The 26,726-nt window shown below is 45.3% G+C and overlaps 1 protein-coding gene and 1 non-coding gene across 3 annotated transcripts in view; both read left to right on the top strand.

The window, feature by feature from the left end:
• The window catches only part of COP1 (COP1 E3 ubiquitin ligase), a 127,725-nt gene extending 105,059 nt beyond the window's left edge, over positions 1-22,666 (top strand). For both annotated transcript variants that reach the window (XM_055724421.1, XM_055724420.1), the window contains exons 19-20: positions 19,587-19,631; positions 21,548-22,666. In XM_055724421.1, the coding sequence (XP_055580396.1) occupies positions 19,587-19,631; positions 21,548-21,565 (63 nt within the window). In that variant the 3' untranslated portion in view covers positions 21,566-22,666. The remainder of the gene's footprint in view (positions 1-19,586; positions 19,632-21,547) is intronic.
• LOC114016971 (small Cajal body-specific RNA 3) lies at positions 3,111-3,255 on the top strand. Its single transcript, XR_003561756.1, has one exon. It is a non-coding gene; the product is annotated as a small Cajal body-specific RNA 3 (non-coding RNA).
• Positions 22,667-26,726: the final 4,060 nt, after the last annotated feature.

The following is a 26,726-nucleotide window of genomic DNA, read 5'->3' as shown; positions in this document are numbered from 1 at the left end:
TGACAATGCGAAAGAAGAAATTTAAATGGTTAGGAAATGCATGAAAATCCAGAGTAAAACAGGAGTTAGCAGCTTGTGAAACTTTTATTCTAGTATTACAGCAGGCAGCAGCCTGCACTGGGAACTTGGGTGGGTTTTTGTTTCAAAACTTAAGAATATATATTTACCTTGCCAAAAGTAAGTAAAGATCTACACTGAAAAATCACTTTGCTGATGCTCATATGTTTGTATAAGAAAAATACCACTTCAGAGATTTCTTTTGAGTAAATGTTTGGCTAGATGTATGGTTACAGGGTGAAGGGGTGCAGTTTGGCTACGGCTTTCCTGTTGTATCCTTGAATGCAAAATCAAACCTTGGCCACCCTCTGCAGTGATCCCTTTTCTTCCCATCATAAGGTTCTTTGGTTTTTTTGGTTTTGTGTTTTTTTGTGTTTTTTTTTTCCTCCAAGAGCAGAGCTGTCTGAGTGCAGAAGCAGGGACAAGAACAGTCTCCTCGTAAGCCCACCACAATCACTCAGTCTTTGGGTTATGCTATTCATTGTAATCCTGGGAATTACCCATTCTAGAGTGGGGAGAGAAGCTATGAAAACTCATTTTTGTACAGATTTTTGAAGTTTCCATTGTTTCCCTTTGCGAGCAATGTTGAGGTTTATGATGTAGACACAAGTGTATTCTTGGCCTGGTTGGGACTTCTGTGTTAATTTCAGGTAAAATATGAATATGGAATTTGAGCCTAGCTCACTACAAATCAAAGTTGAAGTAATGGATGTGATGCATGCCAAGCCCCATCATCTCAGTCTATCCTTATTCAGAGAAATGCATACTGTCTATGTGCCATGTGCGGCTTTTTTTTTTTTAGAGGCCATTTTTTATACTATCACTTATTTCTTCCTTGAAAGCTATAGCTAGGGCAGTAGATGATCATGAACTCTTCACAGGAGCTGTTCTGTTCATGATTGTAGCAGTACACATGGGTTTGTGACAAGAAATGTCATGTGTGGTCCTTACAGAGAACAGTTGGTTTTATTTTCTTGTATTCCACTGTATTTTTGTCTTGTATTTCTCACTATCTCTGCTCTGAAATGTTTGAGGCATCATCAGGCTGAGAGAAAAGCAGGGGGTACCTGCTGCACACTCCAGCTTCAGCTTTGTGGCATCTGAGGAGTAAGTCAAAAGCAGCATCTCTTCAGAAGGAGTATCTAAAATCGAGGGAGAATGAAGCAGGTTAGCTTAAAAAAAATTAAAAAAAAATTTTAAAAAAATCAAATGTCTGTCTGTCTCTCCTCACCCTTTGTCAGCAGAGCACAGGTTTGTATTCCAGTATTTATGTAGCTGAAGGATATTATAAAATCAGAAGTACTGTGTTGCAATACAGGGGGTTTTGTTCACTCCTATAATCCCAGTAGGAAAATGACATGGTTTTCTTTCTTTATATACTTGAGTCTTTTTAAACTTCCTTTCTTGCTATTAGTGCCGTTGGTAGCTTAATGGATTTCTTGATTGTTGAGCTCTTCTTTTTGATACAGTATTGTTAGTCTTTGCATGCGTTCAAAATGACAGGGAGTGTTAAAAACACTCATTTCAATTTGAGGTATCTAGAGATAATTTTTTTATACCCACTGTGTGAAAATAACTTGAACAGTAGCAGAATTATCCATTGTAAGAGAGATGATTTTGCTTGTGAATTGGGTTTAAAGATAAAATCTGCCTGCTTCCTGAGTTGTGGATTTCCTATTCATTGCTCTGTTAAGATTAATCGGGAGCAAGACTTAATCCAGAACAAAGATGATTGAATTGTCCTTAAACAGCGATGTAGAACATTACCCAGATCTCACTTTATTGAAAGCCTTTTTCGGTCTTGCAGTGCTGACAGATCACAAGTGTATGAGAGCTGCTTGTGAGTACGTCACATGAAGAAGGATGCTTTTTCCTCATTTGCTGGCTCATTAAAAAGTACAATGCTTTCTGTTTTTTGAGAATTAAGTTCTTAGGAGGTGTTGTATGGAATGGGTCAAATCTGTGTAGTATATTAACTAGAAATGATTTTGGCGTGCAGTAAGAAGGGTTCACTCTACCTGCAAAAGCCTCTGGTGGCTTGAAGGTCTGCCGTTAAATGAGCTGCTGCTGGGTTTGTGGAGTGGCCAGGATGGAAAATTAAGTACCATGACGCAGCTTTGTTTCTTCTTTCGGAACCCAGAGAAGGACTAGCTCAGGCTTCAGCAACCCAAGCCCATCGGGCAGCGTATTCAATCCACCACTCCCGTTTGCTGCCACCAGCCCCAAATGTTCGCTGCCAGTGATGCTAACAACAAAACCATGGTTTTAAGAATTAAAGTTGGGGCTTTTTTTAATCTGTTTTCCAGCAGGAAGCATGTAGAGCCATCAGGTTGTCCTAAATCCCCCATTACAGCATAGAAAGGAGTATGGGTGTCATCTGGTTCTTGCCTTTTTGGAGGGCCAAGGAGAGAGCATGGGGGGAAGCATCTAATTCAAGGATTTCCAGGCTGTGACCTGTGACGTGTGAGCTTGACAGCCCTTCAGTTAATTTCAGGACTACTGATCACAGCCTGCTCTCAGGTAGCAATGTTTGGGAGCTGGCAATACTTCAGATGGCAATACTTATTTCAGATGGCAATACTTATTTAGAATTATAAGAAAAAAAAAAAAGATGGGGGGGAGCAGCTTGCTGTGTAATGGCCTTGCTGTAAGGACACTGGCAGGCAGCACACCGTTGGCAAGCTGTTCCCCGGAGTTTAGGAGCATATTCAAGGCCAGGAGATTTAGGGACTTATTAATGGCACTGCAGCTTCAGGCCCTGCTGTTAGCTGGCAGTCACGGAGCAAGTAAGAAGGGAGCCGGCAGTGCCACGTTTAAAGCTGTTGGGCATGCATATGTGCCCTGTGCAGCATCTCTTGCAGCATCTTTCTTCTGTCTTTGACCTTCTGAGTTAAACTTTCCCAGTTAATGGTATTTTACTATTATTTGAATCCTCTTTTCTTCAGCTTATTTGCATGCGTTACATCATGTTTCATTTAGGATTTGATACAGTGAGAAGCCCGGGAGAAAAGACAGTGTTAGAAAAGGCTGTTTTAATCATGAAATTTTGTAGGACTGGAAGCTGCTGGGACCATTTGGGACCAGACGTGGGCAAAAGAAATATGTTTTGTCCACCGTTGCAGTCTTCCCAGAGCAAAGTGGAGGTCTCTGTCTGCTTTAGGTGAGCCAACTAAACCGGATCGTTCCCCTCCATACATGTGCATGATCCCGTAATGTGCTGAGACAGCTGCCCAGCTGCAGTGGCCCACCGCGTGGGGACAGCCCTTGGACAGGGTTTTGTCTGCAGCATCCAGAGCTAAGTATAATTGCCAAGAGTTAATCCAGCTCAGTAGTTTAAAGCAAGACTGTAATCATAGTTTATTGGTTTTGTATTAAAATGTTGGGGTTTTTTTAAGTTCTCATTAGGTTTAGCAAGCTGGCTGTGGAGGTGATTACATTCTGGTTGGAGAGATGTGCATGGGTGGAGCAGGGCTGCATGTCCTGAGGTTCCCCTGCCCTCTCAATTCTTCTTGCTGCTTCAAGGAAGAGTCATTTGCCGTAAAGCCAGGTTTGCAGCTTTGATTGAAAATGACTGTGCAAAACCCCATCAAAGCCATGCATGCCCCAGAGTAATTTAAAAAAATAATAAATCTAAAAGGCACCTTGAAGTGTGTGAGCTCCCTGGATGCCAGGGGCCATTGCCTGTAGTTTGCTGGTGTCCCCAAGCAGGACCTAGTAAATCTTTGGCTGCACGAAGAGCCCAGGAAAAAGAAGGGAAGAAAGGGAAAAAGGATGAAATTATTCTCTGTGGTTTGGGACGATTATTAAGTGCTGGCCCGGTGCCTGATGACTGTCACTGGCTTGCAGAAGTGAGAGAGAGCTCGGAGAGGTGGCTGCAACTGTATAGCTGAGAAGTTGTGCTTTTAATTGCTAATTAGAGTTACCATTCGCATTTGGAGTTTTCCTTTTTAAAGAATTACATTATATTACACAAGAAACTGCTAGTATTATTTATTTATAGCACGACCAAACAGGCAACTTGCTCTTGCTGCTTTGCTGGTATATCTGTATTTCACCTATTGCCTACTTTTGCTTTCCCATCTGGTTTTTTTATGACTTCTGTCATGACAGCCCTTGTTCTTCTAGTCCTTGACTCCCCTCCCATGCAGACATACAATCTTGTAACGTTTTTCCTTTTTGTCTTCATAAACAATAGGCAGGCAGTCTAATAGTGCAAGCCCAAAGTCAAGGGAGCTTTGCAGATTCAGCTTGACAGCTCCTCTCTCTGAATTATTTAAAGGCCATAAACAAAAGAAAGCCCATCTAGAGCTTCAGGTGACTTCTCATCCAGTATTGCAGAGAATGCCTGATAGGCGAGTCCCACTAATTTTGCCCATTCTAATCTATGTGATTTAGTAGAATAGCGAATGCAATTAGAATTCAGGGGCTACCTCCTGGTATTCCTTAGGGGAGGGTAAGGTGAAGGAGAGAGGTGAGTGAGCGAGTTTGGGGAGTGGGGAAAGTGGAAGGTGAATGAAAGAATAGGGAGTTTCTCTCTAGTAAAAATTATATGTAGAGCTCAGATATTTTTTTCCCCTCTCACAATCAATGAACTTGTCTAAAGACATCCTTCATTTTTCTTCTGACTTTAATCTTAGTCCTTGGTGGGGTTTTTAGTTGTTTTTCTTTTCTACATCCTTTGTTTTTAAATGTAAAATGCTTTTCAACAGCTGAATGACCCAGTGATTTCTGATTTCTCAGGTGCATTTTTGTTGCTGGTTTCACTCATCCTTCCGGATTCGAGGGTGTTTTAGATGGATGGGATTAGGGAAGCAGGCAGCAGAGCACAATTGAGTCTTCTAGATGATGCAAAGTTCATTATTATCTTTTGAATAGTTCATTCTGCAGAACGAAGTAGGGAAGATGTCATGCTTTGCATTTATTGTACTAAAGCTATAAAGCTGTACTCTCATCATTCTTAATACCAAAGGCATAGCTGTCTTCTCTTCCCACTCCCTTCTCCCCCGAGATAAATGCAATGGGGAAAGCATCAGTAGTAGGATATTAGAGAAGCAACCTCATACATGTCACCTGCACTCTGTATGTTTTTTTTAATGAAGTTCTTCACCTTTTATGTACAGTCAGACCTTATTAAAATTCCATTTACTGTACTGTCTTTTTCAATACCAGCTATAAAATTTGGTAATCAAAGCTGATATTTTGCAGTGTGGCCTTACTTTGAAAACTGACCTGCAGAAATGGCTTGTGGGCTTCAGTGTATCTGCTTTCAGAGATTCCATCATCTTCCAGTTTACAAATGAAAGATTGCTCTCTTCCAAACAGCCTTGCAGACCTGCCCCAGCTCAAAGTCCAGTTCAGCTCCCTTTTGCATATGGTCATAACAAATTTACAAAGACTATGCTAACTGCAAGCCAGGCCAGCTTTAGAGCTGTTCTTGGCTGTAGATGAAGAGGAGATTGTTCTGCTGGCTGGAGGAGGATGCTCTGCTCTGCGGCCCCATCCTTACCTGTGCTACCCTGTACCACAGGAACAGAAGACAGGAAACAGTTAACCCTATGACTTTATGCAGGGAGAAGATTTAAATATAGCTGGGGTTTTGTGTAGTTACTGCTCAAGAGTAAACTTCTGTTTGTGACTTTAAACGCAGTTTTGGGTATCCTCAGAACCTGCTGCTTGCAGGTATAGGCTCTTGCTATATTTCATTGCCAATCTCAAGTTTATCAACATCTCTTCTCCTTCATAATTTTCCTGCATGCCTGGCTAGTGAAAATATTTGCCCACTGCACTTGGGGCAGTTTTGAAACAATAATTTGAGGAGATGGCTCTTCTTATTTCTCAGGACTAGAGAAGGCAGTGTGGTTTGGTACAGCTTGCCTAGCCTTGTCTGCCTTGTGGGAGGATTCAGGTGTGTAATGCTGTGCTTGATCCTGTTACAGCATTAGCTGAATTGAATGCTGAAGGAGAGGCAGCAGGTTATGATCCTTTCAAGATTAATGGAAACTTTAGTTTTACCTTAATTAAACTTCCATTCCTTATATCGAAGTCCTCTTTCCCAAATCGGTGTATGTTATAAATAGCATTAGTATAGGTATGAAGCTTATATGCATGCTAATGTTTGTGCCCTGATTTTTCTCTGCAAGAAACAGTTTGTCTCTTCTGTTATCTCATGGGGTCCTGGTGATTTCACTTCTGTGGCACATGTCACATAGAAAATACAAGAACTATGTTTCCTGTAGTAGCTTATGCAGCTACGAGCTGGGCCACCTTGCAGGCAGGTACCCTTCCCTCTTCTGTTCTTACCACTGAGCAGCTTGCAGCCCTTTGGGTGGAAGTAGCCTCTAGGGGATGAGATATTTTTGCTCTCCTGCTGTGCTTCCCTTCCCCTTCCTGTAGCTCTGCTCACCCTGCAGATGTGTAATCCCCCACCCTCCCTGCCTGCAGCCTCTGCTGGAGATGCAGCATCCTTACATGCTGTCATTTCCCCCCCTCCCCCAGACAGCATCCTCAGCGCTGACACTTAGACCCGTGACTCTGTTCTTGTTGCTATTAAATACACTATTCCTGGCTTAAAGGGAAACAAAAGCTTTGATTTCCGTGGGTGCCGGGCTTTTGGCCCATCCAGTAACACAGTTCGAAGGCTTGCATTGTGTCAGGCCAGTCTTAAAGGTGGAAATTATTTTTGTTAGGACGATGCAAAGAAGTTAAAATTGGCAGGAGATGCAATGGATGAGGTGTATTGGGTTTGTGCGGCTAGGGTTTGGTAGAGGGGGCTGTAGAGGTGGCTTCTGTGAGCAGATAGCAGAGGCTTCCACGCCCAGTGGGGCTAATGCCAGCTGGCTTCAAGGCAGGCCAGCCGCTGGCCAAGGCTGAGCCCATCGGCGGTGGCAGCACCCCTGGGATGGCACATTTAAGAAATAGAGAAAGAAAACTGCATGTTCAACAGGAATGAGAATGTGAGAGCAGCAGCGCTGCAGGCACCCAGGTCAGGGCAGGAGGAGGCCGGGGGGGCTCCAGGCACTGGAGCAGAGATTCCTGGGCAGCCCGTGGTGAAGCCCCCAGCCCATGGGGGGGCAGATCCCCCCCTTCCCCAGAGCAGGGGGTGCCCGAAGGAGCCCTGATCCATGGGCAGCTATGCTGGCACAGCTCCTGGCCGGGCCCATCGGGAAAGAAGCCCGTGCTGGGGGCAGTTCTGACCCCACGGGGGCCCAGGCTGGAGCCGGCTGTGCCCAGGGGGCTGCACCCCGCGGGGGGGACCCAGGCTGGGGCAGTATGAAAGAGCTGCTGCCCCTGGGAAGGGCCTGCATTGGAGGGGTTTGTGGAGTCTGGGGTCCTGTGGGAGGGACCACCTGCTGGGGAGGAGGGGGAGGAGGCAGGCAGTGTGTGGTGTACTGACCCCAGCCCCCATTCCCTGTCCCCCTGCACCCCTGTGGGTGAGCAGATAGAGAATTTGCGAGTAAAGTGGAGCACAGGAAGAAGGGAGGAGCAAGGAGATGGTGTTTGAAGATTTGGGGATTATTTCTCTTTACTGTAGTCTGACTTCTCAGAGGCAATACGTTAAATTTTGTAGCATGTTTTGCCCGTGATGGTAATTGGTGAGTGGTCTCTCTCTGCCCTTACCTTGATCCATGAGCCTTCAGTTACATTTTCTCTCCCCTGTCCGGCTGACGGGGGTGACAGACCAGCTTCGGTGGGCACCTGGCATCCAGCCAGGACCAACCCACCACACTAGATGTTGTCCAGACAGCAGGTGACAGCTCCTTGCCCCAAACCGTTGACAGCCAAACAGTATAAAATGAACAATAGCAGAGTATGAATGCATTATCAGTTTTAAATAAATTGATTTCCTCGGTCCATCAGACATTTCATGAGTTCCTGCCAAAGTGTTCCCCTCTTGCTGACCCAGCCAGCCTGACTCGGCTTGGCTCCCTTCATCATTCCTGACATCTCCTATGATTAACCTGTTCTCCTGTATTGATTGCCACCATCTGTGGTTGTAATGGATTAATTGTTCTTCCACTTTTGCTTTGAGGGGATGGTTTCATGTGAAGGGTTTAGTAAGGCTTTTCTTCCCACCCTGTCCCACTAGCACTGGCCAGGAGGTGTTCCCACCAGTTACACAGTTGCAAGACCTCTTTCTCTAGAGGTTAGTTCAGGGTTTTATCTGCCCTGTCTTAAGCCTATGGTAGCTTCAATACCTTAATAATAGCCAAGCCTTTTTCTTTCTTGCTTTAATTAGGTGAATTCCGTGTTATTTAATCTTCTGCGTGCCCTGTCTCAGACTGGGAGCCATGCAGGAGCCGTCGACTTTGTGATTATTGTCTCATAAGCAACTCTGTGCATCCTTCTGCTTGGAGAAGGAAGGCTTTGCATCCTACCGTCATGAGACAGACTTTGTGTCTGTACTCGGGTCCCTTAATCATAGAGATCCAGTTGCCAAAGGTGTTGAAGAGATGAGCTCTCTGGGTTTCAGTGAGAACTTGCAAAAATCCATCCAGCTTTGCCGAGAGGTGTGCACTTGGGTTAAAGGGACTGGCAGCGGGCATCATCATCAGGGTCTGAAACGTTTCATCACATGGTAATTGGGAAACATAAAGTGTTTCCACAGCATGTAATTTGCATACAGAGCAGAACTCATGATTTTTGGAAAAATTGAGGATGAACTTGTTCCAGTATGAGCTGTTGGACCGAATTCTAGATGGCTGCCAGGCACTATCAAAAGAGCCATCCCTGATGCTTTGGGCAAACAAATTTGGCTGTCAGCTGTACCCTTAGTCCCAAAACCAGTGTTTTTCTGTACCAAATGGGGAAAGCAAACAAAACTGCTGGATCTAGAACTCCCCTAAGTTGAGGGCACAAGGGAGCATGTCCTCAAACAGAGCTGCTGCAATAGTGTGGGTGCCACCATTGTCTGGGGCCACTGTGGGGGTTGTCACCTGGGTGTGGGAAGGAAAGAGGAGATGGCAAGATGGGCTCTGTGTGGCCTGAAGACTGGTTAAACTATGGGTTTGTAGAAAAGTGAGGATACTGGGACACCTGATATTTTCCAAGATTCATGACTGTTCAGCATGTTGTGAGCATACTCGGCGTCAGTCGGGAATTTCTTGCTCTTCTCCCATGCTCCTGGCATGGGAACCTGGTGTGAAACTCGCCAAGGATTGGATGAGTTGTTGGAGCCCTTGAGGAGACACTCAGTGTAGATCTAGGACCTATGACTGCTGGGCAAGTGTCCAGCATCCCATGAGCTTACATGTGTGCATAGTGTGAACTGTGGGGTGGAAAGGGTCATTAAGTGTTCATCAAAACCTTGGGCTTTAGCTGGGTATCGAGTTGGACCCAGCGCATTCAGCTTCACCTGGCAGGCTGCTGCAGTTTAGGGTTGATTTTTAGCATACTTGACAGCAGTGGTTTGTGCCCCTAGTCTGTTTGGGAGAGGATCACAGCTGGAACAGATTTCTCATCAGCAAATAAGTAAATAGTGCAGTTCAGAAAAGGAATGTTTATTAGGAGAGTTAAATCTCAGTGGTATTTCTCCTTGCTTTCTCTCTTCAGCACCTCATTGTGAACATCTGGATTAACCTTGGGCAAATCCACTGAGTGTGTTGCCTCGGTTTCCCCACATGTCAAAGCAGGATAATACTCAGCTACCTTACCAGAGCATTTGTTACACTTAATTAATGTTGTAATGTGTCTTTGGTTCCTCTGATAAAATGTGCTGGGCGAATGCTAAGTTGTTTTTACTGATTGGATTGTTAATTAAATGTGCACATATAAATGATTTGTTGGCATTAGAGAGCTAAGACTTAATAATTTAAAATATTAATGCCAAGGTGGTTGGGTCAGTTTTAAGCCTGTATCATTCTGCTATTTAGAGACTGAAAGTAATGGCACTGGGAGAGGAAGGGAAGCAGGAGCTGGCCCAGCTAACAGCTTATTTTGTGATATTTCTATTTGGGGACTGGTTTGATAACAGGATCCAGATTCCAGTGCCTGGCCCAGGGAAACCACTGGCAGCATCAACAGCACGCTGAGAGCTTCGTAGAGCACAGGAGATGCATCACCTAGCAGTGATCCCTCTTGGCCCAACTTAGAAACAGTTTGTCGGCCTTCGGAGGAGCGTGCATCAGTTCAGGACAGCAGCTGATGTGTGGTATTCACTCTTGTGTATCAGGAAAAAGCATGAAAGAAAGGTTATCCGGGGCATGTGTGCGCCTGCAAGGCTGCTGACTTGGATCACCTTCTCCTGTTCAAAGCTCCTGACCCAGCAGTGGTTTTTTCCCACAAAATAACATGGTGTTTCAGTGTCTAACCTTAAGACTTCTACCTCCTTATATTCATCTATCCTCTGTTCTTTATCTAGGCCGATGTTTCTGAGGTGGATGTGGGAATGAGCTGCAGCTGACAGCCAGGCAGGGACCAGAGGAACAGATATGTCATCCTAGTGCAGTAATGAGTTTGAGGACCTAGAAGAACAGAGCTAAAAAGGGAAGGCAGCCTGTGGGAGCAGATATGGTTGGTTGATCGGCTACTGGGACCAGAGAGGAAGGTTAACTGTTCTGAACCCAAGGAAGTTGTGCACATTGGTGTGGGTGCTAGTATGTTGGAGGCAAAGGCGTTGCAAAGAAATGAAAATTGTTCTGTAAGTAGGATTTTCAAAGGTGGATTCACAAGGGGAGGGAAGGGAAGGTGGGAAGATGTACATGGTGCTGTGGAAGAGGCAGTTGAAATTCAAGAACAGAGTGCTGGAAGCAGGGTTTGATGAGAGATACCATGCAAGGGACAATGATCTCACAGATACAAAAGCCCTAAAGGGTATATGGGACAGATGGTCTGGGAAAGATGAAAAGCGTTCTTGCACAAACTAGGGAATTGCTGATTTAAGTGTGAAGAAGATTTGAAAGAGGGAACTGAGCAACTGAGGAGTGTTGGATACAGTTGAGCTGGAAGAGAAAGCACTGACCTGGCAAAAAGGAGAAGGAAGAAGAGAGAGGGTAAGAGGGATGGGAGAAACACATTGAAAGTGAAAGGAAGAGACATAAGACAAGCAGCTAAACATGAAGCAGGGCTTAAACTGGAGTTTGCCCTTCACAGTAGGGCAAGGAATATGTTGTAAATTAGAGGACTGAGGAGGTGTGGGAAAGGATGGTTTTTAGCTTCTCAGGAGTTTCCCAGCTGCATCTGTTCCTTCCCAGTGCAACATCAGGGAGTGGTGGTCCTTGCTGTGCTTCAGGACTGGGCTGTGTGGCACTCATGGTAGGCTGTGCTTGTAGGGTGGACTGTTTGTCTATTCTGGGGTAGTTTTGACTGAAGAGGCTTTTCATGTTCTGCTGATTTCTGTTTATGGCTCCAGTCCCCGATGGTTTGCCATTGGTCTGCACAAAATCACTACCTAAAACTACCAGCTTTAGGTCACATTTCTGAATACTGTCATGCAGATTGGTGGCCGTTACTTCAGATGGCTCATTTTGGTTTTGAGGCCGGTTCGGAAGAGAAGCGTAAGTGATAGCAATAGTAATGATACAACCCCAGGGCTTGGTTTTGCCACATACGGCACTGATGGGCAGGGCAACATGACCTTGGCTAGGGAGAGATTAAATTCATCACCTCCAGCATGATGTAATGACTGACTGCAAGAAAAAGTAGAAAAGAAAGGAGGAAAATGTATCAGCGGTAGAAATGCAGGTCTCTGACTGTGCAGTTGTCAAGGGACATACAGCACTGCATTATGTAAAATTGCCAAACGAATATTTGGGGAGCGTTAAGTATTAAGAGAATAGATGTTAAAAGCTGTTTTCACTAAACTAATGCCTAGCCATTTCCTGTGGTTTTGCAATATTGATGCTAATGTGTTGCATGTTTATGTATACGTTTTTTGTAGGCTTATTGCGAACTATATTTATATACTGCTGCTGCTTTGTTCAAGGCCTGGAGCATATTGTTTATGGGGAGCGTCTGAAATCCCAGGATATACGACCACAGGAACAAGTAGCTTTAGAGACCTTGTCACAGATAGATGGGCAGTGGAGCTCAATATTCCTACATATAAAGGAGGAGAAGACTTGCCCTTTGGGGGAGGGGGGTTAATGCCACCATAATTTGGTTTTAGCATATGTCTCCCTACCTTGCCTGATCGGGAGTGTGCAACAGCTGTTAGAGCTGTGTACTTCACTTTGCAGTAGATGCAGAATAATAAGTGTCTGATGAGTTATTCTCATCTTGAATTCTAAATAAATTAGGCGCTCATCAAAACCAGTTTTGTTCCAGAAAGACTAAATTATAGAGGCAGTCGCCTGTAATATAGCAACAATTCCTGAGGTGGAAATTTGCAGAGCTTTCTTTGCCCTCTTTCATCAGTCTCACTGGCCTCCATTTCCATCTTGAATTCAGAAGATGGTGCAAATTCGTGTCTGTGTGCAGCACCGCACGTGTGTACCTCTATTTTCTTCTAGCCTGGTCTTCAGTTGCCTTGTTGATCTCGTTTTCTTGAGAGCTACATGCTGAAAAGAAAGGTCATGCTAAGAAAAAGTGATTTCTCACTTGGCTGGGAGATAGCTTACTACTCATTTGAGTGTGTCACTGGAGCAAGCCTTGGACTGCCTTCCCCTGGGCACCCATGCTCTGTGAATACAGAGACCTGAGTATATATGATAGCAAATAAGCTTCCAGTTATACAGCATCTTCTTGTGCTGAGTTTGGTCTAAATAGAAGTAAAAAAATGCATTAAGTGTAAAATCCAAAAATGAGAAGACTGCTGCTTCAGGGAGCAGGAAAGAGGGATATATTCATGTATTGAGTGTCGCGGTTAGAAAATACCAGATGTGGAAGTGTCAGAAAACTTGATAAAAGCATCCCTGGTACAGAGATTAAAGTCTGGAATTGCAGAAAAATGAGGGGAGGGATTCAAGGAGTGTTGAATTTCTACCTGTGCATGTTTCCTAGCGAGACGTGCTTCATCTTGTGCAGAAGCTGCAAACTCTGCGTGATGTAGGATGATGAAAACACTAATTTGTTTGAAAGCTTTTTTTCCCCTTTATACTGTGTCCATGAATTCCTACGTGAGAAGAAACTATACATGTGTGCATGTGACCGTAGGCAAGTCTTTCTATGGAAAGCAAGGCAAAGGAGTGCTGTCATCTGTAAATCTGTGGGTTAATGTTTTAGGAAAATACCTTTATTATGCTCTGTGGGTGTAATTGTGCAGCATTTATAAACTTAAAAACCCAAAAGATTGTGTATTTGCGGCTGGATCTAGAAGGAAGCACAGGCGAGACCTTTTCCAGATATATTGAGCTGTTGCTTTGGGGGGGGGGGGGGGGTGGGGGGGGGTGTCCAGATAAGCCTGAGGAGGCTTTATCTCTGTGTGTACAAAGGAATTACCTTCAGAATGCGATAAAAATACAGTTTCTAAGGATTAAAAGACACAGTTTAGGCATGTGTGTTCCATTCCAGGTTTCAAACAACAAGTCAGGTGTTGCCACTCCTGAAATGTGACATCTTTTATATGTAAGACCTTGTTCTTTAAAGTACTTGGTTTAAAGAAGTAATTAATTTTTGCTTGGGCCTGATGTTCGAAGTATACATAATAAATAATCCCTTAAAATTGTTCAAAATGGATTAACATTAGGTGAGTGTGATGGCATATAAGGCAAATTCTGGCACACAGAGAGGTAGAGGGTTGTGCACCACTTTAACAACCCCATCGTGCACCCCTCCGTTGCTAACAATTGTATCACAACAATGGAAATAAAAAGAACAGAATTCCATGTGCCGCACATCGTCCTGCTGGGAAGAGATCTAATCTAGCAGTTTAGCTTTTAAAAGCATCTTGATTTTTTGTACGCTGGAGGTTCATCGTGTTTCCTAGGTTAGAATTTGTAATTTTCTTTCAAAAACAAAAGCTGACTTGAGTCATACAACAAGAAAATAACTGAGTCTCAGGGGAATTGAGTGAAAAGCCGTTAGAATCTGCTAATTACAAGATGAAGAGCAGTCAAGCAGTGGTGGTCTGTTGGGGAACTGCTTTCACGTATTTTGATGTATGAAAAGACTTTGTGTGTGATGTCGATGGGAAAAGTTTTGGTGAAATATGTCTTGCAGATGGTCTGCAGCTCAGTCCTAAAAGCCAGCACCTAAGTAATAGCTGCCATCTTCAGTAAGGACTGAGTAGCTTTACTTAAAGGGCTTTCTGTACAAACACCACTAGATTTAGTTCAACTATATACTTTTATTCTGCCTATAAATAACATAAGGCAATGGCCACTTGAGTGCAGGCTTTCTCACCCAGTGTATTTTCCTATTGTATCAACAACTTTACTTAATTAGGCTCCTGTTCCTTTGAGTGAGTGTTCAGAGTTCGCTGGCAGCGAGTCCGTCTGCTTGAAAGGGAATTGCTGACGAACCAGCCATTCATTAGCAAAAATGTCTGCTGGGGTGGCGAGGTGAGTTGTTAATTTAAAATGAAAGCTTTAGGAATCCTAATTGTGAATCCATGGAACAAACCTAGCTGAAAATCCAGAAAATTTACACTTACCTCAGTGATGACTCTGCTGGAAGTTTGAATCATATATGACTTATTTGTGCAGAAAAGGGGCGTAAGAGGCACAAACTTTGTGGCCTGTAGTTATTTTAGAATATGGTGAAAGTCTGAAATATGATTTACAGTCCCTTGCATGAACACATGCATGTATAACCTGGAGACACATCTTGCTTCGCCACTGGCATCTTTACAATTCGAAGGGACAATTTCTTCAGCCTTTTGTGTTACTGCTGGTATCTGTGGAAGGTAGGATGGAGAGCAGAAGTAGGAAATAAGTCCGTGTTGTATCATTTCTCCTTTAGCCAAACTTTCTTCTTTCCTCAGCATGGGCCTTGCAGGGAAACACTGTTGGTTAAGTTTGTTTAAAGGGTTGTTTTGTCAGGTTAACAGCACCGAGAAGTGCTGCTGTATCTTTTATGTGTTGGCTTACATGGTCAAGGCTGTGATTGTTAGCTACCCACTGTAGTTCCCAACCTTCAAGTACTCTTGAGTCTCTTTTTGCAAAACTACTGCATTTATGAGCTACAAAAGTGTAGGTTATGTTCACATATAAATGTTCTGGTTGACAGTTTCGCTCCCAACAGGGGGACCGAGATGTTTCAAAGTCAGCATCCAGGCTCCTCCTCTTCTGTAGACCATGCTCCAGCTTTTCCCTCAGTGTGAGCTTCTGTATTTCACTTCAAGGACTGATACATGCGGGATAATGGAGGAGGCGTGGTTTTACAAAGGATTACATTAAAGGAAAAACAAACTGTCCAAGTGATTTGTGCTCATTTTGCCTATTTTGAGCCCCTTTGGGACAGGCTGTCTCTTTTGTGTCAGGAAAGAAGACAGTAAACACTCAGCTGTGATTTTGCCTGAGCCTTCTGATGGGGAGGGATGCTGAACTCCCGAAGCACTGTGGCTGCAGTCAGGTGTCCATGGTGACTCTTTAGAAGGGAAGAGGGATGGCTGGAGATGAGCCCTGCAGTTACTGGGAGGCTGGATTTACAGCTTAGCTAGAGGGTCTGTCTGGAATTTTCTCTTGCTCCATAGAGTTTGAGTCTGCTTGGGCATCAGTGTGTGTCCCTCCAAGGAGATGTGTGGGGTTTTAACAGCTATCTGGGGTGACATTAATTTAGTTCCCCCCCAACCCCCATGTTTTCTTGCACAAAGATATAAAGAAAGAGTGGAAGAGCTACAACCTCAGCTGTCTCTTACTCCCTATTGCACAGAAGCAGCACTGACAACTTTTCAGTTGTTCAGCTGGGTTTCCTCAAGCTTCGCGAAACACCCAGAGCATTTCTGATTTTCTTAATGCGACTGCTCTTGCATGAATACTAGCAGTCAGCCAGACTTTCCTTCTCCTCCCTTCCTTCCCTGTACAAATTGTCTCCCCAGGGCCATCCAAACACAGGGCTCTAGGAGGGAAGGAAATTGGTGTGCTTCAAAAACCAGCTGTCACTGGGTGAATAATTTGTTGGAATGGTGAATGTAGCAGGTATTTCATCTACTCAGGAAGGTCCTAGATTTGATTTTGTTTTTCTTTGCCATCAAGAATGTGCTGGTTTGGCACAATCAATGAAAGTCCCTTCAAATCCCAAGGGCAAATGCTCCTGAGTTCCTATGGGTGGACCAGTCATGTTCATCCAGTGCCACATCTGGGAGAACAGGGATGCGTCAGGTTGAAGGCAGAGGTGCTTCTGCCTGGTCTGTCTTTGCACTCAGGACTGATTTACAGCTTCACTTTGCATAATGCCTACCTCCATGTGGATATGTGTCCAGGCTGTAGGCAATAACAAAGATTTGTGGTGGAGTCAAGTCCTTCCCAATGTCAAGGAACTGTCCTTCAGGCTTCCCACAACACTGCCTCTGCAGTCAAGGAAAAAGTTGGCATGTGTGGAAGGCTGTTCATAAGGCTTACCACAGGACAGGCCTGGAGCATCTTAGAGCAGTACTGGACCTGCACCCTGTATTAATCTTAATGTAAGTCCTAAGACGCCCCTACATTTGTCGATTAATCTTTCTAAATTCGTATGTAATGCCAAGAGACAAGAAGATGCATACTCCTGTCATCCCCAGAGCCTTGTTCTTTCCTGTTGACTTAACAGGACCAAAACTTTTAAGCTGTTCCCCATCAATTTTATGGCTGTCCCTGGCTTGTTGAGATGCCACATTATCTCATCACAGCGAACCAGAGCGCACCATGCCACGTCTCCACCCATCTCTCCTTATCTGCTTTGATGTGCAGAAGAGAGGTTGCCACATTTCATCAGGTTACACAGTCGGTGGCTTTCCACCAGTGTGCAGTAATGCTTGAGATTAGCAACCACGTGGAACAAAATGCTGTTGCTTGCCAGGCAGCAATCTCTCATTTCTTGGTTTTTGTTGTGAGTTTTCATTTTGTTTTCCTTCAATTTTATTTTAGCAAAGGTAGCTGGCACCTTTTGCCTCTTCTTTGAAGTAGGGCTACAAGTGCTAACCACCCGTAGGAGGAGGTGCATGCATAGAAGGGGCACTTTAATAACTGATTTCTTCAGAGCAGGACTACTCACTTGGGGTGGATCTCCAATAGAGCCCCTGCCTCTGCTTTGAGAGTTCCTGGCTCCTGCAGACAACAAATTTAGGAGGGATGAGGAGGGAAGGCCAGCCTTTCAACCTTCTTGTTCTGCCTAGAAACATGAATTATGGTAAAGTAGAACATGCAACCACAATGGATGGTGATACCTTCTATTTTCATGCCTGAGAGATACAGGTGCTTGTAGTGGTGCAGTGGGTGACGTGGGTATTCTACCAGTTCAGTGGTCATGGTGGTCATGTTTTGAGGACATGGTCACTCCATTCGTACATGTCTTGGCAAAAAGATTGGTTCAGCATGCACACAGCTGTCATGAGTTACAAACCTACGGATCTAAGCAACCTCACGACTTGCTTAGGCGTTTAACACGTTGAATATATTGGCTGTTTTACAGGCAGCACGAAAGGAAGAGAATTGTTTCTTTAGAGGATTAAAAACAAGTTACTTAGCTGCGTTCCCAGGGAAGCAGTGCTGGAGTACCTTAACAAGCAAGTCACTGTTTGTTCGATGACAGATTTGGTGCTAATTTTGTTGCTGTCTGCTCCCGTTTGCGTCTCATGGTTGTGGCTGAAAGCAGCAGAGCGGTGATTAGCTCAGACCCTGCTGAAAAAAGAACCCAGTGGCTTCTGAAGAACAAGGGAGTGAGAGTATATTACCCTCTGGCGTTTTTATTTTATTTAGCAGGTAAAACTGTTCATTGAACCAGAGTTCATTTACAGTGGTACCCCAGCAGACTGCAGCAGCAGGATGAATTACCAATCGCTTACGGTGCAAACAGGAATCATTCAAACCTTGGATCATCTGTACTCAGGAGTTCAAGGCTCTTGCACTGCACACTAGATAGCTGCTGGTCTCTCTCCCTTGCGTCCAAAATCCTTTCTGGTATCCCGGTCCCTGTTTTAGTCCCCAAATCACATCTATAGCTGCATTCCCCCTGGTGGGTTTTGATTTTAATGCTGCTAACCAGAAGCTGAGCAGTTCATGGGATTAGACCCTTTTAGCCACCAAATTAATGGAAATTGGAGTATATGCTTCCTTTGAGGATACACTTTCTTTTCAGGAGCTTTGACTTACAGGATCATTGGTGAGATAATATCAGGAGTTTTAACTAATCCTTTAATGATTGTAACCGGGGTGAACAAATCTATGTATAACAATTAGCCCAGCGGTCCACCACAAGGCTACTCTTACCTGATCAGTGGGTTTGTGCATTGAAAAGGTTTTTTCTCCCTTTGCTTCAAAGCTGATGGCAGTGCAAAGTCCTGAACCTCGTGGCGAGGCAGTGTGCAATCCTGTTGGGGCTGGGCTGAGCTGCCTGTCTGCTCCCTTTGGAGCGGGGCATATTCTAGTCACTGAGTTTATTAAAAATGCATGTGTTAAGCGATGGGATAATTGCAGCAAGTTTGTCTGGGGATGGATAGAAGCAGCAAGAGAAATCGAAAAATGTGTCTGAGAAGATATCAGCTGTCTTTAGAGAAAACGGTTCGTGGCAGGCAGTTTGGCAGTCTGTGCTACTACTGGCACAGTAGTGGGGATATAAAGCGGATGCGGGACACTGGTCTGGGAGCAGCGGTTTGACCTTGGCATCTCCAGGGTTGTTGCCAGCACCCCAGCACTTACATGCTTTAGGTTTATTGGCACAGTCAAGTTCCTTTGGATTTCCCCTGGCTGAACAATTTTTGTGCATCTGCACTTGCTGGCCACATCAGGAATGCAGTCTGAAGAGCAGCCGCTGTCTCCTAGTTTTTGCCTGGGGGTTGCCTGACTGATGCAGCAGACCATTAATTTGCAGACAACCAGGACATCTCCAAATGCAACTCCATCAATTGGCAGGAGGTAAATAGATACTGCCTTTGTGCATAAAGCAGGGCTGGAGACTTCTGTTTATCTTCCCTTCCAAACTGGGTGTATCTACTATTACTCTCATCTCTTCTCTTTGTTTTACTTGTCTGAAACCTCTTGGCTGTGGGAGAGGTGGTGTGGCCTCAGAGCTGGGGAGGTTTTGTCATGGTGATAGGCAGTTTAGTTAGGGCACTGGAGACCTTTGTCCATATGCTGCCAAAAGATTAATATTATTACTATTATTATTATTGTTATTATTAGCCCACTTCACGGGGAGACTGTGAGGATTATTTTATGTTTGTAAATTGCTTTGGAGATTTAAAGCTCTGTACAAGCACTAAGGATTATTGCTTTCTAATTCTTCAAGGTAGTGTAACTTTTATAAGAGTTAGCCTGGAAAGCATCTTGGAAATAGTAAGAATTAAGTCCCTTTGAAATTATCTAGAATTCTAATGGCTAAGGTGAAAACAACTGCTGCTTCTCTGCTCATTCTTCCAAAAAGGAGCAGGAGGAAGGAAAAAAAAAGGCAGGGGGGGTGGCGAGGAAAAAAAAAAAAGCAATGCAGATTGTGATAGTACCTCTTCTGTTTTTTTCCAGGAGTCCAACGTGCTGATTGCTGCTAACAGTCAGGGTACAATTAAGGTAAGTTATTTCATAGATCTCCTCTTGAATGCTGGAATCTGTTGTTAGTGAAGAGCAAGGTCAGAGAAATCATACAGCCAGGACAAACCACTAGAGGAGGTCATCCCAACTGTAGAAGTTTGTAATTTAAATGACGTATTTGCCTCTGGCATGTGGTAGAGCGAGCAGACAGTGCACCAGCAATGAAACCCAGTTAAAGCAAGGTGTAGAAAAGCTGCTGGTGGCCGTCCAGCTCCTGCCATGCCTCCGCTGCTCCTGAGGTCTTACTAGTATGGGGAGTCTGGCCCAAGCATCTCCCCAGGCTCACACTGGTTCTCGTGGCAGCTGAGGCTGTGCGTTAACCACAGCCCATCCTCTGGCGGCTGCTGCTGACACTGGGTACAGCAGAGCTCGAAGCTGAGCTTCTGATGTGCAGCCGGCTGGAGCAGTGTTTGAAATGAGCAGGGATGCTCCTTCGCTTTGCTTACTCCTGGTGCCCAGGCTGGCTGTAACAGACGGCAGCTGCCAGCGCAGGGTTTTGTGAAAGCAACAGCCTTCCCTGTGCACTGAGGTGCCAGCATTTTGCCAGGTTTTCAGCACTTGAATTAAAAGTCTTCCAGGTTGTCTGTTCAATGTATTTCTATCCATGAAGTGTAATATGGAAAATACTTGGTATTTTCTTCACGTGTCTATCAGACAGCCAGGAAAAACTCAAACCCAGGCTGGTGCTGATCCTCTGGAGACCCCCCAGGTCTGATGCCACCCCAGATTGTACACAGCAACATTGACTTCCACCGTGCTTTTGAGGCTTGGTGGTTAACACCGTAAACTTGTAGCCCAGAGCTCTGGCAGCTTTCTGTAGCTACTGATAAAGGGCTTTACTTGCTGTTTGGTTACACTCTGAATTGTCACTTTCATGAAGCTGGGGTTCTCATCCTGATTTCCTCTCGCATCCCTCTGACAACAGCAGCTCTTTGGAGCCAGACCAGAATATCTGGTCTGAACAGTCCCAGAAAAATCACAGAAAAAAGAAGGAATGGGGAGAGACCAGAGTCATCTGTGTTTGACTGCATATGAAAACATATTTTTTTTCCACCTTTTTAGTCCATGAGTAGCCTATTTACTCCTGCTGTTGCAGCATGGGATGCCATAGCCTCTTGTACATAGCAGGCCTTGTACTTGGTTGCTCATTACTTTGGTTGCTTCCTTCTTAGTAAAATGGACAAAAAATGCACAGATATTTTTAATATCTTGAAATGAATCCAGCAGCAACAGGAGAGTGATTGGGAGAGATTTTGGTCATGCAGTTTGCTTGTTAATGAGGGAAGGCAGAGAAATGTGCAAACAGCCAGGGCTGTCAGAGCTCGGGTATGTCCATTTGCCTTTGGCAGCGTGCAGGGGGGAGGTGGGGTGGTCTGGGAAAGGACGAATCCAGTCTGGGGGCAGATGCTGTGCTAGACAGTACCCACAAGCTAAAGCTCTAGAGCCTTCCCCAGTAAAACCAAACGAGGTTAATAGAGGCTGTGACAGCCCTCATGGTCACTCTTCTGCCATCTCGAGACTACGCCTTGAGAGGCTGCTGTACCGTCTTAGCGTGGGCAAGGGAACTGTGAGCACAGAGGGCTGAGAGGACAAGATCTCTGATCTCCATTTTACAAAGCTTCCAAGAGCTGCTTGATTGGGATGAGTGTGGAAATGAGGCAACTGTGGATTTTTTTGCTTCATGCTGTAATTTATCATAGTGCGGAGAGACATCAAAATTGGGATCCTTGCCAAGTGCTTATCCCATTTGCGTGATATTATTGCATGCCGGTGAATAAAGGGTAAGGGGTGGAGACAGAAGGGTCAGTCCTGTCCTAGTGATCTATATGCTGATGTAGGAGATAATGAGTGTCATAAATTCCTATTCTAAATGTCTTGTCTTCCCTACTAATCAGGTACTGGAGCTGGTATGAAGGGTTTTCTCTCAAGGCATGAGGTACTTGGTCCTGCTGATATGCTACAGTATTCATCTGGGATCCTCAGTGGGACAAGAAACCAAAATCACCTTGATGTTCCTCCCCAAAACCATCATGTTTGGATTTTTTTTCCATTTATGGACTTTCTAGGACATTTTGAGACACTGGAAACACCAGTGAACTGTCTGCCATCAACATTAACTCCACAGACTTTGCTGCTGCTGGTGGTGGTGGTATGGTTGTCTAATTTTTATGATAGGAGAACAAATTCTTTTAAATAAAAACAAAAAGGAATAATAAAATTTATTGAGCCACAAGCTGAAGCTGGAAGATTCTCTCTTGTTGCATATGGGAACAGATTTACTTGGGAAGGGAGCTTACAGGACCACACAGGGCTATCCTCCGTTGCACATCTCCAGGTACTTTCATCCGGACTGTTCTTCATCCCCACTGGAAGAAGTCTCTAAGCCTTATCTGGACATGCAAGCAATTCACTTTGAGATCCCATAATGATACAGTTTGGTTGTTTCTTTGATTTATTTTTTTTTAGATGCATTAAATGTTGAGAAATGTCACCCAGGTTGACACCTCTGGAGACTGAAGTCCTCTGGCCATCGAGAAGGGCAGCTTCTCCTTCCTCCTCTCCTTACGCCCCTGCCTCGACCTGGAGGGGCAGCTCCAAAGGGGAGCCTGAAGTTGTCCTGCTGTCTGTGAGCCTGGGCTTCTGCTGCCTGCCACCAGCAACGTGCTGAGATGAGGTGACCTGCAGCTGCGTGGGACCTGGACTGACCTCACCAGGACGTGGTGGGATAACGATCTCCCTCCCACTGGCCTGGCTGTGTTTGACTATCTCAGCTAGAGAAGGAAGCTTCTAGATCCAGTTACCAAAGCCCCATACCACTTAATCGCCCATGTGGTCTGGTTGTTTTTGCCCCTTTCTGCACACCATGGAAACCAAGCATTTTGAATGTTGTCATGAGGGGGGATGGAGTTGGTTTGTAATGTGTTTCAGAGCCATGATATAAGTAGCCTTATTTTTAATGGTCATGCATACACTTAATTGTACATATGGAGGGGGAATAAACCATGATGCGAAGAGTCGTTGTTGCTTTGTTGGCAGGATAGCGGGGAGGGAGGGTAGGAAGGTGCAGACGGTCTTTGTGAGTAGCAGCCGTGCTGAGCTGTCAGGATTGCTGCCAGAACTCATTAAGCTTGAAAGTGGAATTGGTGGGTGTACCATCTTGTCTTAGCTGTGGGTGGCAAAGGTGTAATGTGTATACAGTGATACCTGTGGGAAGCATTTTGGTTTGCAAACAGAATCTCTCTATGTTCATTCGTTGCAGTAGGCTTCTCCCTCACACCTCTGAGGCTGGGATTGCCCCAGGGACTTTGCTTTCCATGTTAGCAAAGCAAGGCTATGCTGAAGTCCTGGGCCACCCATCAAGGAACTGTAACCAGTGGCATGTGAAAGGTGTCTCATGTCCTCCAGGTGTTAATAGTCTGATTCTGATCCTCCCAGGAGGATTGTGAGGTCTTCTCACATGCTTTGGTCACACAGAGCAGAAAAGAAAAGCAAGGATGCTCTTGGGGATGTGAAAAAAGAAGCAGGGATGAAGCCTTACAGCAGAATTGGGGACAGATACTTTCCTGATTCAACGTTGCTGCCAGTTTCTAGCTTGGCTGTAGGGCACATACATTCTCCTTCAAAGCTAGGAGGGTGTGGGGACGCATGAAAATTGCTGTTGGCTTCTGGGGAATCTTGCCCAATGGGGAAAAACGTGATGCTCGGCTCCAAAAGAGGCGTGGGTGGCCCTTGGGTGCTGTGTGCAGGTGTTCTTGCTGTTTCTGGTATGCCAGTGGGGACGAGCAAGAAGAAGAAAAAGAGAAGAGAGCATACTAGCTTGCATCTTGCTCCGAGGTGCTACCTGCAGGTCTCCATCGTATGAGTCACCCAAGTCACTGTGCCAGAAGGAAACAAAATTGGTTCCTTCTGCTTGATGGCAGCTGTCTGATGCGTCCCGCTGAGCACTAGCTTGATTTTTATTTTGCAGCATTTGAAGAGAATTCGGTGCTGGGTGACTGTGCTGGGTTGTGTGAAGCATCCTTCCCAGCCTGCCGGCACGAGGAGCAATGGCCATCGCTCTTGCTGCTTCAGGCGTGGGTTTCCCTCAGCCGCTGTCTTTGTTTATTGCTGCCTACTAATTTGTTTTGCAAGCTGCTGTGGCTGCTGTTGTACCCCAGCTCCGTGCCGCGCAGCCGCTGGTTGGCAGGTGACCTCATTCCTTCTCTCCCCTATTTGAAGGTTTTAAGTTGAAATCGCTCTGACAAAGCTGAGATCTTAAAAAGAAAAGAAGAAAACCAGCTATTTTGAATGCTGTAAGGTTGCGGCTTGAATTAAACAGGGAAAACAGTTTAACACTGGCTGCCCTTATTTTTTTAGCTTTCATTCTGTTTCAATCAAGATAAAATGCAAATTTGGTGTCTGGCCCTAATTAGAAACACAGCAGCTCATAAACACAAGTTGATAGCATTTTTGGCTTTGTCTCTTTGTCACGAGTGGTATGCTCCTTATTTTAATCCCCTTAATCTTCTTTCCTTCAGGTAACTCTTTGCAGTTGACATATTAAGTCGCATATAATTACTTACTATAATCTCTTTTTATTTTCAACAGCATTTGGTCAATATTTTTTCAATTAGTCACCTCCTCAACAAATGGTTCCTATCAGGTTTTCAGCTTTTCTCGAGTTGGGGAGTTGCTTGAGCTTGGGAGGGGGCTCCAGAGGGCTCTGGTCTCCCCCCTGTCCAGAGCAGGGCTTGCCTCAAAGTTGGATGAGGTTGCTCAGGGCTTGGAGGTGTTCCCAGATCACCTGAGCAAGGATTGGAGATCTTTGGGATCTAGGAAACCTGTTCCAGTGCTCAGCTGCTCTCCTTGTGAAAATTAATTGCAGATGGTGGGCACTTTGGAGTCTTTATTCTATTTTTTTTTTTTTCTTTTGAAATAAAAGGGTTACAAAGCCCTTGGCTGGAAGCTGCCCCAGAATGGTTTTGCCTGCAGCGCTTGTGTCCCTTCGAGAGGTGTTGGGTGAGTCAGAATTTTCTCTGATAAGGGGAATTTAAAACCCTGCCTGGCCAGCCAGCCTCTTTAATTAATTTTAAAGCATTTAATAGAAGAGTAGGAGGAACATCCCTCAGTGCTAAAAAGAAGTTCACTGCTGGAGGGAATCAAAAATGATGGTCAAGGGGAAATTTAAATTAATATCAATATGTCAGGGCTCTTCAGCAGTGAGTGCAGACGGCTGCTAATGCCAGCGTTCAACCCAAACACTGGAGCCTCGTTTGTTTAGGGTAATTTTGTTTAACTATGGAAGGTCATAACGACAGCAGCAGATAATTGGAAAGGCAAATCTAACTCCTTCCTTGCTCAAAAGTCCTCTTTCCTTTCTTGCTGCTTTTTGGAGGCCAGAAACACCCAGCAAGGACCTGCAGCAGCCCAGGGGTGAAGGAGAGCGTTTGGCTGCAGTGTTTGCTTTGAAGAAATCATCTTGCATGTCGGCAGCGTCCATGCGTGCAGGCGGCAGCGTTAGCCCCAGCATTCTGGCCAGCATCCAGAGAAGGTAATTGCATCCTGCCTCCTGCCAGTCGTGCCGCCGTCCACAAAGACCTTTTCTTGGGACCAGCCTCGTAAGATCTTCCTCGCTCGATTTCCGCGAGGGGCTTTTCCTTCCTCTCAACAGTGCAGAGACCGTGTGCTGCACTTGGTCATGGGTGGAGGGTTCTTACTGAGCATCTGTGGGAGGTCAAGGACTGTCACTTGCTGTAGATGTTGAGGAGCTGAGGGGTTTGGCTAGCAGGGAGTTGTGCTTGAGACTATGGGAAGCTGTGAATCATAGCAGCACCTGTGGCATAAGGACTGGAGCCCACATCTGTTCTCTTCTGGAGAGACACCTGTAGCCCTGGTCCCCACAGCCCCCTGGTAATTGTCACCATGTAGTTTGCTTTAGTTTTGCTTTGACAGCTGCAAATGAATTCTCGAAGTGAGGGTCTTCTCATCCTTATCTCTGTTCAACTGCAAAGCATTATTTGGGTATTCTAAGTCTTTAATGTCTTCATAAATGAATTTAAGTGGTTGGTTGGGTTAAAGCAAGACTTCTTTCTTTGGTCCATGTGTTAACCAGACATTTTTGATGAGCAGGTCTTGCCAAAACACTGTTTTAAATCTTGCCAGCTGAACTCTCACGCCCTAAATCTGGCTTTGGCTGATGGCTGGCCATTGTTACTTGGTAGAGGCAGGACAAGAATTTACCCTCTAACAGCAAGCAGCAGAAAGAATTCTTGGGAGGGGAAAAAGTGAGGGTTTGACATCTCTAGAAAGAAAACTAAGTACACGCCTTCCTTGGCCAGCCTGCAGTGCACGGAGGAGGTGGCTCCAGCTCCTGCAGGACCACAGCATCCTGCAGGGCTCGCTGCTTCATGAACCTTTCAGGTGAAGGAGGCCTCACACACCCTTCGTAGCCTATCTTCTCATCTCCCTGGGATAGCAAGTGTGCGCATCATCAGTGGGCTGCAGCAGAAAATAGCTCGCTGGGGGGAGGGGGGGTCATCTGCGATAGCTGCTTGCCCAAAGCCTCTGGTGAATGCAGCAGCAAAAGCAGAGAGGTGCAGGTTAATTTTTTTCCTCTCCCAGTTTTGCCTTCCCTTAAAGCTGTCGCTGTCTCCCTGCTCTGTTTAGGGAGGTGTGTTAACCCTGATGCTCTTGTTTGACGAATATGGGGGGGGGGGGGCAATAGGACTGGCTTTTACCTGGAGACTGGTGTGAGTAGCAGAGGGGTGTGAGCTCCATGAGCATCTCTAAACCTGTCTTCCTCCCCAAAATCCCCCCAGTGCCTCCAGCCCTCTGAGGGCTGAGGAGCATGCTGTCACCTGGTCTCTTTTCAGGCAGCCAAGGAAAATAGTTTGGAAACTTTCAGGAAAAAAAAGAAACCATAAAGGCCATCCTTAGATGGAGGCGTGAGTAATAGCATGTGACAGCTGACAACAAGCCAGCAGCGTGTGCTCAACGCGAATCCCAAACCAGCAAGTGCCAATGTGCTCTTCCAGCCCTGCCTGCCCTTCCCATCACCCCTCTCCATGCCAGAAGCCTTGCTGGGAACAAGAGTAG

The sequence above is a fragment of the Falco cherrug genome, chromosome 12 (assembly GCF_023634085.1).
Source record: "Falco cherrug isolate bFalChe1 chromosome 12, bFalChe1.pri, whole genome shotgun sequence".
Classification (NCBI taxonomy): domain Eukaryota; kingdom Metazoa; phylum Chordata; class Aves; order Falconiformes; family Falconidae; genus Falco; species Falco cherrug.
This window is presented reverse-complemented; position numbering and strand designations above follow the sequence as displayed.